At 18.2% G+C, this 13,516-nt stretch overlaps 1 protein-coding gene across 1 annotated transcript; it reads left to right on the top strand.

The window, feature by feature from the left end:
- Nucleotides 1-2,985: 2,985 nt before the first annotated feature.
- LOC122500388 (juvenile hormone acid O-methyltransferase-like) lies at nt 2,986-7,958 on the top strand. Its single transcript, XM_043609300.1, has 5 exons — nt 2,986-3,302; nt 6,196-6,370; nt 6,539-6,671; nt 6,800-6,947; nt 7,228-7,958. Exons 1-5 carry the CDS (start codon nt 3,113-3,115, stop codon nt 7,428-7,430), a joined length of 849 nt encoding a protein of 282 aa, XP_043465235.1. The 5' UTR covers nt 2,986-3,112; the 3' UTR covers nt 7,431-7,958.
- Nucleotides 7,959-13,516: the final 5,558 nt, after the last annotated feature.

Raw genomic sequence — 13,516 nt, forward strand, 5'->3', positions numbered from 1 at the left:
AAATTGAAAATAATTAAATATTTGCGTAGAATTTTATTAAAATTTTTGAAAATAATTGAACTTGAGAACAATTTAATTATTTATAAAGATAATTGAAATTTTGAGAATTTAAAAAAATTTTTAAACATAATTGAATTTCTGCGAAGAAGTTAATGGAAATCTGTGAAAATAATTTAATTCTTGCGAACGATTTTATTAGCATTTTTTAAAATATAATTGAATTTCCAAGAAAAAATTTATTACTTTCAAAACTATAATTGAATTCATTTCTTTCAACTAATTTTATGTAAATTCTAATTTAAATAATTGAATTCCTAAGAAAGTTTCATTATTCATGAAAAGAAAGGAATTCTTACGAAGATTTTTACAAAAAACTGTTTTAATAATTGAATTCTGTTTGGAAATTTTATGAAATTTTTATTTTTTAAATAATTGAATTCTTGTGATGAATATTGTTATTTATGAAAATAATTGAAGTTAGCAAAGAATTTTATTAAAATGCCTCAAAATTATTGACTTTTCCGGAATAATTTTGTTATTTATCTTTAATAATTGAATTCTTGGGAAGAATTTTATTAAAATCTAAAAGAATAATTGAATTATTTCATAAAAATTAAAGTTTTATTTAAAATAATTGATTTCTTTCGAACAATTTTATTAAAATATTTGAAAATAATTAAGTTCCGATGAACAAATCTAATATTTTTGTAAATAATTGAATTATTTCAAAGAATTTTAAAAAAACATTTTTTTTAAATAATTTATTGACTTTTCCCTGGAATTGAAATTACATTTTTCAAAATAATAACATTTTTTTTAACATTTTGTAAAATTGTGTTGAAAATAATTGAAAAATTCTGCGATGAATTTTATTATTTATGAAAATAATTGAATTCTTGTGAACGATTTTTTTAGAATTTTTGGAAATAATTGAATTTTTAAGAAAAAATTTATTGCTTTTAAAAATAATTGAATTCTTGGGAAAATTTTTTATTAAAATCTAAAATGATAATTTAATTATTTAAAATAAAAAAGTTAATTAAAATTATTTTTAAAATAATTGAATTCTTCCAAAGAATTAAAAAAAAACATTTTTTCATATAATTAATTTTTTTCGAGGAATTAGAATTAAATTTTTTAGAATAATTACGTTTTTTGAGCAGTTCCTGTAAAATTGTATTAAAAATATTTGAAAAATTCGGCGATGAATTTTATTATTTATGAAAATAATTTAATGGTTCCTAAGAATTTTATTAAATTCTTCAAAAATAATTGAATTCCTTAAAAGCATTTTATTATTTATGAAAATAATTGAATTCTTGTGAACGATTTTATTAGAATTTTTGAAAATAATTGAATTCTTGCAACGAATTTTATTAAAAATCTTTTTAAAGAATTGAATTCCTGTGATGAATTTTATTTGTTAAAATAATTGAATTCCAGAGAAAAATATTTTTATTTATGAAAATAATTAATTTCTTGTGAAGAATTTTATTCAAATTTTTTTAAATAATTGAATTTTTTAGAATTTTTAAAAACTTTTTAAAAATAATTAAATTTTATTTAAAAATTTGAAAATAATTGAAATCTAACAAAGAATTAAAAAAATAATATTAATTATTTTTTAAATAATTGAATTCCTGTTTATTTATTTATTCCTGTTTTAAAATGTTTATTTTTGAAAAAAATTGAATTCTTGGTAAAAATGAATTGCTTAAAAGACTTTTATTTTTTACCAAAATAATTGAATTTTTTCGAAGAGTTTTACAAACATTTTTGACAATAATTGTATTTGTAGAAAAATGTTGTATTTCACGAAAATAATTGTATTCTATGACCGATTTTATTATAATTTTTCAAATTTATAAAGTATTTTATCAAAATTTTTAAAAATAATTAAATTCTTAAGGGCATTTGAACCTTGATGACGTTTCAGTTTGTGCAAAGCATGTGTGACGTCATCAAGTTTCAAATGCCCTTAAGAAAGAAAATATAATTGATTTCTAGCGAAGAATTTTATTCAAATTCCTTTAAATAATTGAATTCCCATAAAAAATGTATTGTTTGTGAAAATAATTGAATTCTTATGAAGAAATGTATTGAAAACAATTGAATTGTATAGGAAAATTTTATTAAAACTGCAATTTCATGAACTAAATCTTGTAAAGAATTTTGTCAGCATTTTTTTAAATAATAGAATTATTAAAAGAATTTTATTTAAATTATTCGAAATAATTGAGTTTCTCAGACTTTTTTTCAATTTTCTTTATAATATTTGAATTCTTTAGAGAAACTCAATTGAAAAATTTTAAATAATTATTGAATTGATGCGAAGAAATTTATAAAAGAAATTTGTTAAGTAATTGAATTTCTGTTAAATTTTTATTTAAATTTTCTTTAAATAATAGAATTCTTTTAAAAAATTTTATTAAAATAGTAGATATCAAAAATAATTGAAATGAGGAAAATGCATTTTATTTTTAAAAATAATTGAAATTTTGCCAAGAATTTTATTAAATTTTTTGAAAATAATTGAATTTCGGAGAAGAATTATATTATATTTATAATGATAATTGAAATTTTGACGAGAATTTAAAAAAATTTTTAAACATAATTTAATTTTTGCGAAGTTATTTAAAAGTTATTTAAAAATTAATACGAGAAAAGTATTAATATTTCAAAATTGTGTTTAGAAAAATATGAACAGAATTTAATCAGATTATTTAGTGAAATAAAAGCTTGAGTTTTACTTTATTATTATTCCGAGAGAGGCATTATCCCTACCAAAATTTTATTCTCAAGAACAACCCATAATTTTAAATTTGAACTGCCAGGGCCCTAAGGACCCAATCAAACTTTAGAAATTGGGACTAACGATTTTTCGCTATATTTACCTAAAAATTTTCTCTTTCGAAACCAATCCTAAAACTTTTCCACTAATTTTAAAATTTACCCCCAAAATCTGTTAATGAAACTTTTCAATCGGAACAAATACTGTCGAATTTCAGTCTGCTTCAAGTAGTCGAACTTAATTGTAATTAAAATATTTTGTAAATAAAAATAAGAATTTTGTAAATAATAAAAGTTAACCAAAAAAAAAAAAAAAAAAAAAATGGATCAAGTTGATACATATTTAAAACACTCAAATGGCATTCAGTACCATGTGATTACAGGCTTATTGAATGAATTTGAAAATGAGGTTAGTCAAATGAAGGGAACAGTGATGGACATAGGATGTGGTCCTGGAAATAGTACGAAGAGTTTAATTTTACCAAAATTGTCAAAAGATGCCGTTGTAGTCGGTATGTATGATGCTATTTATTATTTTTATTTTCATTCTATAAATTTTTTTTGTGTTCTTATTTAATCATTAATTTATTAATTATAAAAAATTTTCCCAATAATTCAATTTTATACATAAATAATTTTTCGAAAGAATTCAATTATTATTAAAGATAAATAACAAAATTATTCCACGGAAATTGAATTATTTTAAGGTCTTTTAATAAAAATCTTTGCAAAATTCAATTATTTTCATAAATAACCATATTCATGACAAGAATTCAATTATTCTTAAAAGTAATAAATTTTTTCTTCGAAATTCAATTACTTTCAAAAATTCTAAAAAAATTCGTTCACAAGAATTCAATTATTTTCATAAATAATAAAATGCTTTTTGAAAATTCAATTATTTTTGAAATTTTTAAGAAAATTCTTAGCAACCATTCAATTATTTTCATAAATAATAAAATGCTTTTAAGGAATTCAATTATTTTTGAAGAATTTAATAAAATTCTTAGGAACCATTCAATTATTTTCATAAATAATAAAATTCATCGCAGAATTTTTCAAATATTTTTAATACAATTTTACAGGAACTGCTCAAAAAATGTAATTATTCAAAAAAATTTAATTCTAATTCCTCGAAAAAAATTAATTATATGAAAAAATGTTTTTTTTTTAATTCTTTGGAAGAATTCAATTATTTTAAAAATAATTTTAATTAACTTTTTTATTTTAAATAATTAAATTATCATTTTAGATTTTAATAAAAAATTTTCCCAAGAATTCAATTATTTTTAAAAGCAATAAATTTTTTCTTAAAAATTCAATTATTTCCAAAAATTCTAAAAAAAATCGTTCACAAGAATTCAATTATTTTCATAAATAATAAAATTCATCGCAGAATTTTTCAATTATTTTCAATACAATTTTACAAAATGTTAAAAAAAATGTTATTATTTTGAAAAATGTAATTTCAATTCCAGGGAAAAATCAATAAACTTTTTAATAAAAATGTTTTTTTAAAATTCTTTGAAATAATTCAATTATTTACAAAAATATTAGAATTGTTCATCGGAACTTAATTATTTTCAAATATTTTAATAAAATTGTTCGAAAGAAATCAATTATTTTAAATACAATTTTAATTTTTATGAAATAATTCAATTATTCTTTTAGATTTTAATAAAATTCTTCCCAAAAATTCAATTATTAAAGATAAATAACAAAATTATACCCGAAAAGTCAATAATTTTGAGGCATTTTAATAAAATTCTTTGCTAACTTCAATTATTTTCATAAATAACAATATTCATCACAAGAATTCAATTATTTAAAAAATAAAAATTTCATAAAATTTCCAAACAGAATTCAATTATTAAAACATTTTTTTGTAAAAATCTTCGTAAGAATTCAATTCTTTTCATGAATAATGAAACTTTCTTAGGAATTCAATTATTTAAATTAGAATTTGCATAAAATTAGTTGAAAGAAATGAATTCAATTAGTTTTGAAAGTAATAAATTTTTTCTTGGAGAAATTCAATTATTTAAAAAAAGTTAATAAATTAATTAAATAATAATAATTAATAAAATTCTTCGCAAAAATTCAATTATTTAAAATACAATTTTCATAAATTTTTTCGAAAAATTATTTTCTAAAATTTCTAAAATTTTGAGTCATTTTAATAAAATTTTTTGCAAAATTCAATTATTTTCAATAAATAACAATATTCATCACAAGAATTCAATTATTTTAAAAAATAATAAATTTCCTTCTGCAAGTTCATTTATTTTAAAAAATTCTAATAAAATGTTTCTTAAGAATTTAATTATTGTCAAAAATTTTAATTGAATTCTTCGTAAAATTGAATTATTTTAAAAAATTTTTGAAATTCAATTATTTTCAATATCTACTATATTTTAATAAAATTCCCCAAAAGAATTCAATTACTTAAAAAAATTATTTGATAAAATTCTAAGCAAAACATTCAATTTACTTTCGTAAATAATAAAAATTTCACAAAAATTCAATTTTTTTGCAATAGAATTTGCATTAATTTTTTTTGTGGAAAAGAATTTATTTAAAACTGTTTTAAAAAAATCTTCCCAAGAATTAAATTATTTTCACGAAATAATAAAATTTTTTACTTATATTCAATTGTTTAAAAAATTTTAATAAAATTCTACTCAAAAATTCAATTACTTTTTTTTATATAAAATTCTTCTTCTGGAATTCAATTATTCCCATAAATAATGAAACTCAGCAGATATTTCAATTATTTACAAAAAAGGTAATAAAATTCTTAGAAACGATTCAATTATTTTCAATTATTTTCAATTTTTACTATTTTAATAAATTTTCCCAATAAAATTAAATTATTTTCATAAATAATAAAATTTTTACAGAAATTCAATCATTTAAAATTATTTTTTATTCAATTATTGAAAAAATTATTTTTCTATTTAAATAATTGAATTCTAGTTGAATTTTCAAATAAAAATTAATTTAAAAATTAATTTCATTTAAAATTTTTTAAATAATAATTGAATATTAAAAGAAAATGAAACGTAAATTTTTAAAAATAATTAAATTTTGATATTAATTTTTTTTTTGAAAAAGTTTAATTGAACTTTTTTTTATATTTGAAGTTTTTATTTTCTAATATATTTTTAATTGAAGAATTAACGATTAATGTTTTTAAATTTGTATTTACTGGCAAGTTTGATATTAAAGTAAAGAAAAAAAATATTAATTTTATCGTTTGTGACTAAATAGAATTTGAATTTCGTGGTAATTGACATTAATTTACTCAATTATATGTAAAAATTGGAAAATTGACCTTTGCTTGTAATTTATTCTCTAAATTTTAATATAGTGTTTAAAAACAAAAATATTATTTCTCACAAATAGGACTCGATGTCTCGGAGAAAATGGTCGAATGTGCACGAATACTAAATGCTGACGAAAAAGAACGGTTAAGTTTTGAACAATTTGATATTGAAGTAAAAGATTTTCCCGTTGAATACGAGGAACGATTTGATCACGGTTTTTCCTTCTTTACTCTTCATTGGATTGCAGATTTAAGGTATTTTTTCTGGCCTTTTTTTGTAAATTACAAAAAAAATTTTTTATTTATAATAAAAATATTTCTTTTGTCTTCTTTTGAAAACTATATTGCAAAATATTTGTCTATTTTACTATAAAAATAAATATTATTTTTCTATTTATTTTTTTGTTCTGAATTCATTTACAGACTTGCTTTTGAAAATATTTATAAACTTTTGAAACCCGGAGGAACATTCTTAAGTCAAACTATTCAAGTGTTTAATGGCTACAATGGATATTTAAAACTAGCTGAATCTGAAAAGTTCAAAGAATACATGAAGGTGATTTGATTAAAAATAAATTTTATTAAAATATAACATTTATTTAAAAAAGATTTTTTTTTATTTAAAAAAAAAAAATTTTTTTTATTGGTTTAAAATTATTAAATGGTAAAAAAAATTTATTTCAGGATGCTAGGAGATATGTAACTTCTCTTTATTTTGCCGAAAATCCAAGAGCAGCTTTGATAGAAATTTTAGAGGATGTTGGTTTCCAAGTTTTACATTGTAGCGTACGGGAAAAAATAACTGGTTATAAATCACAAGCTGACAGAAAAGGTGAATTTACAACTTTTTTTTCTCTAAATATTAAACAATTTTTCTTTTATTTCAATTAATTAAAAAATTCTAATTTTTTTCCCGTGGAAAAAATAGAAAATAATTTTTTACATTCTCGTCATAAATGAGAAAGTTTAAGTTACATTAATTTTTTATTGATAAAAATATACATTTAAAAGTCAAAAAAATACAAATTTTTTTAGAAATAAAATTTTCATTTATAAAAAAAAGAAAATTGCAAAAAAAACAAATTTCTATATTCAAATATTAAAATTTGCAGAACTCTATACTTCTATCAATCCTTTCGTACTTCGAATGCCGGAAGATGTGAAAAATGAATTCATGGACAAATTAATGGAGGAAACTTTAAAGGAAGAAAATGTATTGTTTAGAAAAAATGCCGATTCCTCGAAAGAGGATAAAATATTTGATCTCTATAAATTAATGATGTTTCATATTAAAAAGCCTAATAGTGAGATTTAATAATTAGAATTTAATTTTACTAACGTCCATCAAAATTTTTTGAAAGTTTAAGAGGACGAAAAATTTTATTATATTTTTAAAAATTACTGATTTTAACTGAACTTGGAAATGAACGGCACAGTCTTTTTTTAAATGTAAAAAATAAAAGAAAAATATAAAAAAATAAAATAAAAAAAAAAATGTAAAAAAAATAAAAACAAAAAATTTATATAAATATAAATATAAATATTTTTTAAAATTACAGAATCGAATAAAATTACGAAGAATGTAAATTTTTTTTAAAATGAATTATTTATTAATACACGTGGCATACAATGTTACTGTAGAAATATATTATTAGAATTTAAAAAAGAAATAAATCGATTTCGTTCATTTGAACATTTAAAACTTTATGAACATTATTACTGAATGTGAAGAATGTGTAAAAGTAGAAATGAACTTTTTGTATTAAAATATTGTACATCACAAGAGAATAATAAAAAATTATAATATTATTTTATTAATAAAAAACATATGCAGTTAAAAAAATATTTTTAATATTTTTAATATTTTTAAAAATTAATAATAAATACCTAGTTTTATGCTAAATAAGAATTTTTTTTTTAGTAAACTCTTCGCATAGGAATAATAATTTCAAAATTTGCATTAAACTGAATTCTTGAGAGAAGAAATTAAATAAATAAATATTAATTTTATAAATTAAATATTAATTAAATATTTTAAGAACTACTTTTATGAAAACAATTATTCACTTTTGTCTTATAAATAGGAGTGAAATAATTTAATTAATTCCTTAATTGAGAAAAATCTGAGTCACCACTTCTATGAATGACGTAAAATATAATTCATTTTTCGGGTTAAAAAAAGAAACGTGCAGTAATTGTGTGAAGATAATATGCAAAATAGGAATAATAAAATATTCGAATATATGATAATGAATGTCTTTTGAATATTTATGAATCTAGTGATTGTTCATTTGTAACACTTGCTAGGAATGCATTTAGAAAAATTGCGTTTGTATAAAAAAAAAAAAAAAATTTAATTTACCGGAATCTCATTTCTTAATTCTTTTCGAACTCTTAGAAAATTTGACTACTTTTCAACTATTCCAGGCTTTGCACTCATCAACTAAAACCTACTATTCAATTATTTTCATAAATAACAAAATTTCCAAAAGAATTCAATTAATTTAAAAAAAAAAAATTTCGAAAAATTCAATTATTTAACAAAATTTTTATTCAATTTTTCACAATAATTCAATTACTTTCACTAATAATAACATTTTTCATAGAAATTCAAATTTATTAAAAAAATGTTTCATAAAATTATATTCAAAAATTAGATTATTTTCATAAATAATAAAACTCATTGAAGAATTTCAATAATTTTCCATACTATTTTAAATCAATCGAAAAATTCAATTATCTTCAGAAATAAAGTTTTTCACCAGTATTCAATTATTTCAAATCAAATTATAATAATATTTATTATATTTAGAAAAAAATAATTATTTAAAACAATGTTTATAACATTCTTATGAAGAATTCAATTATTTTCCAAAAAGAAAAGAAAAAAAAATTTCACAGAAATTCAATTCTTTTTAAACATTTTAATAAAATTCTTCTCAGGAATTCAATTATTTTTCAAAATTTTAATAAAATTCTTTGCAACTATTCAATTATTTTCATATAAAGTTCATAGCAGAATTTCAATTATTTTTAATACAATTTTATACAGGAATTGCTCAAAAAAAAGTAATTATTGTTTTAAAAAAACTAATTTCAATTCCTCGGAAAAATCAATTATTTAAAAAAAAGTTTTTTTAAATTCTTTGAAAGAATTCAATTATTAAAGATAAATAACAAAATTATTCCCGAAAATTCAGTTATTTTCATAAATAATTGAATAAATCAATTATTTAGAAAAATATTAGAAATTTTTACAGGAATTCAATTATTTTCAAGTATTTTAATAAAATTGTTCGAAAGAAATCAATTATTACAAATACAATTTTAATTAAATTTTTTTGAAATAATTCAATTATTCTTCTAGATTTCAATAAAATTCTTCTTAAGAATTCAATTATTTACATAAATAATTCTTCAAAAAAAAAAATCCAATTATGTCGATAAATAACAAAATAATTCCTGAGAATTCAATTATTCTGAGGCATTTTAATAAAATACTTTGTGAAATTCAATTACTTTAAAAAAAAACAATATTCAATTATTCATAACAATATTTAATTCAATTATTTTTAAAAGTAATAAATTTCTTCTTGGAAATTCAATTACTTTCAAAAAATTGTAATAAATTCGTTCGCAAGAATTCAATTATTTTGATAAATATAATAAAATGCTTTTTAGGAGTTCAATTATTTTTGAAAAATTTAGTTAAATTCTTAGCAGTTGTTCAATTATTTACTTAAATTATAAAATTCATCGCATGATTTTTCAATTAATCTTAAAAATTTAATTTCAATTCCTGCAAAAAATAAATTATTTAAAAAAATTTTTTTAATTCTTTGGAAGAATTCTATCATGTTGATTTTCTTTCAAAAATAGTAAAATTTAGTATTAAAAATTGTTAATTCCATAATTACTTTCATTACTATTTTCATAGACAATTTTTTTTTTTTTATAAAAATTAGAAATCTACTTTAAAAATAGCACTTAAAATTTATTAAAAAATAATTTTTAATAGCTAATTGTAATGTTTGAGGAAAATTGGAATAATTTTTATATAGAAAATATCACAATTTGATTAAATGATTTTTTTTACATTCATAAAAATAAAAAGATATTAAAAAATAATTTTCCCGATAAAAAGAAAACGTGGGTCGTCTTTTTCTGGATTATTAATTTGATTCGAAGGTTGTTTTCTCCGTTTTTCTTTTTTTCTTTTTTTTTTTTTTTATAAAGTGCGCATTTAATTCTATAGTCAAGTGTTCCTGAATAAAAACACGAACTCTACATCCTTTAATGAACAATCCGCTAATGAAGTTTACAAGTCACAGGTCAGAGAGCTTATCTCGTATCCTCCATTCTCTTTCATGTTCCACAGGTGAAAAAATTTTAATTACTTATATACAATTAATATGTAAATTATGCATGGAAAGTAGAGAAAATATAGAAATTACTTTCAAAAAAATAATATTTAAAAAATATTTAAAAAATAATAATAAAATAAAATTAAACTTTTATTTCACTAATTCAATTCCTATTTTCAAAAAATATTCGAAATTCAATTATTTTCAATATCTGCGGTATTTACATAAAACTTCGCAAAAGAATTCAATTATTTAAAGAAAAAAATTGATAAAACTCATCCAAAATTCAATTATTTTCATAAATAATAAAATTTTCACAGGAATTCAATTAATTTGGAATAGCATTTTCCAAATAGTTTCGTAAAAATCAATTACTTGACAAAATTTTTTTGCAATAAAATAAACTCTTCGTAGGAATTCAATTATTTTTGAAGAATTTAATAAAATTCTTAGGAACCATTCAATTATTTTCATAAATAATAAAATTCATCGCAGGATTTTTCAATTATTTTTAATACAATTTTACAGGAATAGCAAAAAAAAAAAAGAAATGTAATTATTCTTAAAAATTTAATTTCAATTCCTGGAAAAAATCAATTATTTAAAAAAATGTTTTTTTTTAAATTCTTTGAAAGAATTCAATTATTTCAAATACTAATTTAATTACATTTTTTGGAAATAATTAAATTATTCTTTAAGATTTTAATAAAATTTCTTCGAAACAATTCAATTATGTCGATAAATAAAAAAATTATTTCCGAAACTTGAATTATTTTGAGGCATTATAATAAAATTCTTTGTAAAATTCAATTATTTTCATAAATAATAAAACTCTTTTTAGATATTCAATTATTTTTAAAAAAGTAATAAATTTCTTCATGGAAATTCAATTATTTAAAAAAAATTCTAATAGAATCGTTCACCGGAATTCAATTATTTTCAATTATTTTAATAAAATCGTTCGAGAGAAATCAATTATTTTAAATACAATTTCAATTTTTATGAAATAATTCAATTATTCTTTTAGATTTTAATAAAATTCTTCCCAAGAATTCAATTATTAAAGATAAATAACAAAATTATTCCCGAAAATTCAATTATTCTCATAAACAACAATATTCATCACAAGAATTCAATTATTTTCGAATATAAATAATAAAACTCATTGAAGAATTTCAATAATTTTTCATACTACTTTAAATCAATCGAAAAATTCAATTATTTTCACAAATAAAGTTTTCCACAAGAATTCAATTATTTCAAATAAAATTTCGATAATATTTATTATAATTAGAAAAAATTAATTATCTGAAACAATGTTTATAAAATTCACAAATACTTTAATTTTCATAAATAATAAAATTCTTCGCGGAATTTCAATTATTTTTAATACAATTTTACAGGAATTGATAAAAAATTTGTAATTATTCTTAAAAAACTATAATTTCAATTCCTTGGAAAATACAACTTTTTTAAAAAAAAGGTTTTTTTTAAATTCTTTGAATGAATTCAATTATTGAAGATAAATAACAAAATTATTTCCGAAAATTCAATTATTTTGAGATATTTTAATAAAATTCTTTGCAAAATTCAGTTATTTTCATAAATAATTGAATAACTTAATTATTTAGAAGAATATTAGAAATTTTTATAGGAATTCAATTATTTTCAAATATTTTAATAAAATGTTTCGAAAGAAATCAATTATTGCAAATTCAATTTTAATTAAATTTTTCTTGAAATAATTCAATTATTCTTCTAGATTTAAATCAAATTCTTCTCAAGAATTAAAATATTTACATAAATAATTCTTCAAAAAAAAATCCAATTATGTCGGTAAATAACAAAATAATTCCTGAGAATTCAATTATTCCGAGGCATTTTAATAAAATACTTTGTAAAATTCAATTATTTTTGTAAATAACAATATTCATCACACGAATTTAATTATTTTTAAAAATAATAAATTTCTTCTTGCAGGGTTGCCACAGGTCAGGGAAATCAGGGAAATCAGGGAAAAGTACTGGAAAAAATTGAATTTTTAAAATTCATGAGAAAACTCTGAATTTTTTTTCCTTTTTGCCTCGTAAATTATGAAATTACCTCGAATTTTAATACAAAACCTTCAATTTTTTCAATTCCTGACAATAATTTCTTTCTAAATAACTTCATTTTTCAAAAACTATCATAAAATTATGACTTACAAATTATTTTATAAATAATTTTTACAATTTTCATAAATACTAGATTCATAGAAGAATTTCAGTTAAAAATACTAAAAAAAATTGGATTTTGGAAAAGTTACAAATGATTACAGAAATTCAATTATTTTCAAAAGTTACAAAAATTCTTCGCAAAATTTCAATTATGTTCAAAAATTAAAAAAAAATTCTCGTCAAAATTTCAATTATCTTTATAAATAATAAAATTCTTCATTGAAATTCAATTATATTTAAGAATTTTAATAAAATTCTTGGCAAAATTCCACAGGAATTCAATTATTCAATATTTAATCAATTTCTTTGAAATAATTCAATTATTTTCATAAGTAATAAAATTTTCACAAGAATTCAATTATTTAAAATACAAAATTTCATAAAATTTTTCGAAAAATATCAATTATATAAAAAGATTTTTATAAAATATTTTCATGAATTCAATTATTTTTATAAATAATAAAATTCTTCACCGAAATTCAATTACTTTTATAAACTTGAATAAAATTCGTTGTAAAAATTCAATTATTTATATAAACTTGAATAAAATTCGTTGGAAGAATTAAATTATTTTCAAAATAATAAAATTCTTTGCAGAAATTCAATTATGTTCAAAAATTAAAAAAGAAATATTGACAAAATTTCAATTATCTTTATAAATAATAAAATTCTTCATTGAAATTCAATTATATTTAAGAATTTTAATAAAATTCTTGTCAAAATTTCGTAGGAATTCAATTATTCAATTTTTAATAAAGCAATTCAAAATAATTCCATTATTTTCATAAGTAATAAAATTTTCACAGGAATTCAATTAGTTA

The sequence above is a fragment of the Leptopilina heterotoma genome, unplaced genomic scaffold (genome assembly GCF_015476425.1).
Source record: "Leptopilina heterotoma isolate Lh14 unplaced genomic scaffold, ASM1547642v1 Lhet_183, whole genome shotgun sequence".
Taxonomy (NCBI): Eukaryota; Metazoa; Arthropoda; class Insecta; order Hymenoptera; family Figitidae; genus Leptopilina; species Leptopilina heterotoma.

Excerpts from the sequence above, each read along its gene's own strand:
- LOC122500388 (XM_043609300.1), top strand. The coding sequence starts at position 3,113 with ATGGATCAAGTTGATACATATTTAAAACACTCAAATGGCATTCAGTAC. Across the intron at positions 3,303-6,195 it reads AAAAGATGCCGTTGTAGTCG|GACTCGATGTCTCGGAGAAA; the intron begins GTATGTATGATG and ends TCTCACAAATAG. Across the intron at positions 6,672-6,799 it reads AGTTCAAAGAATACATGAAG|GATGCTAGGAGATATGTAAC; the intron begins GTGATTTGATTA and ends AATTTATTTCAG.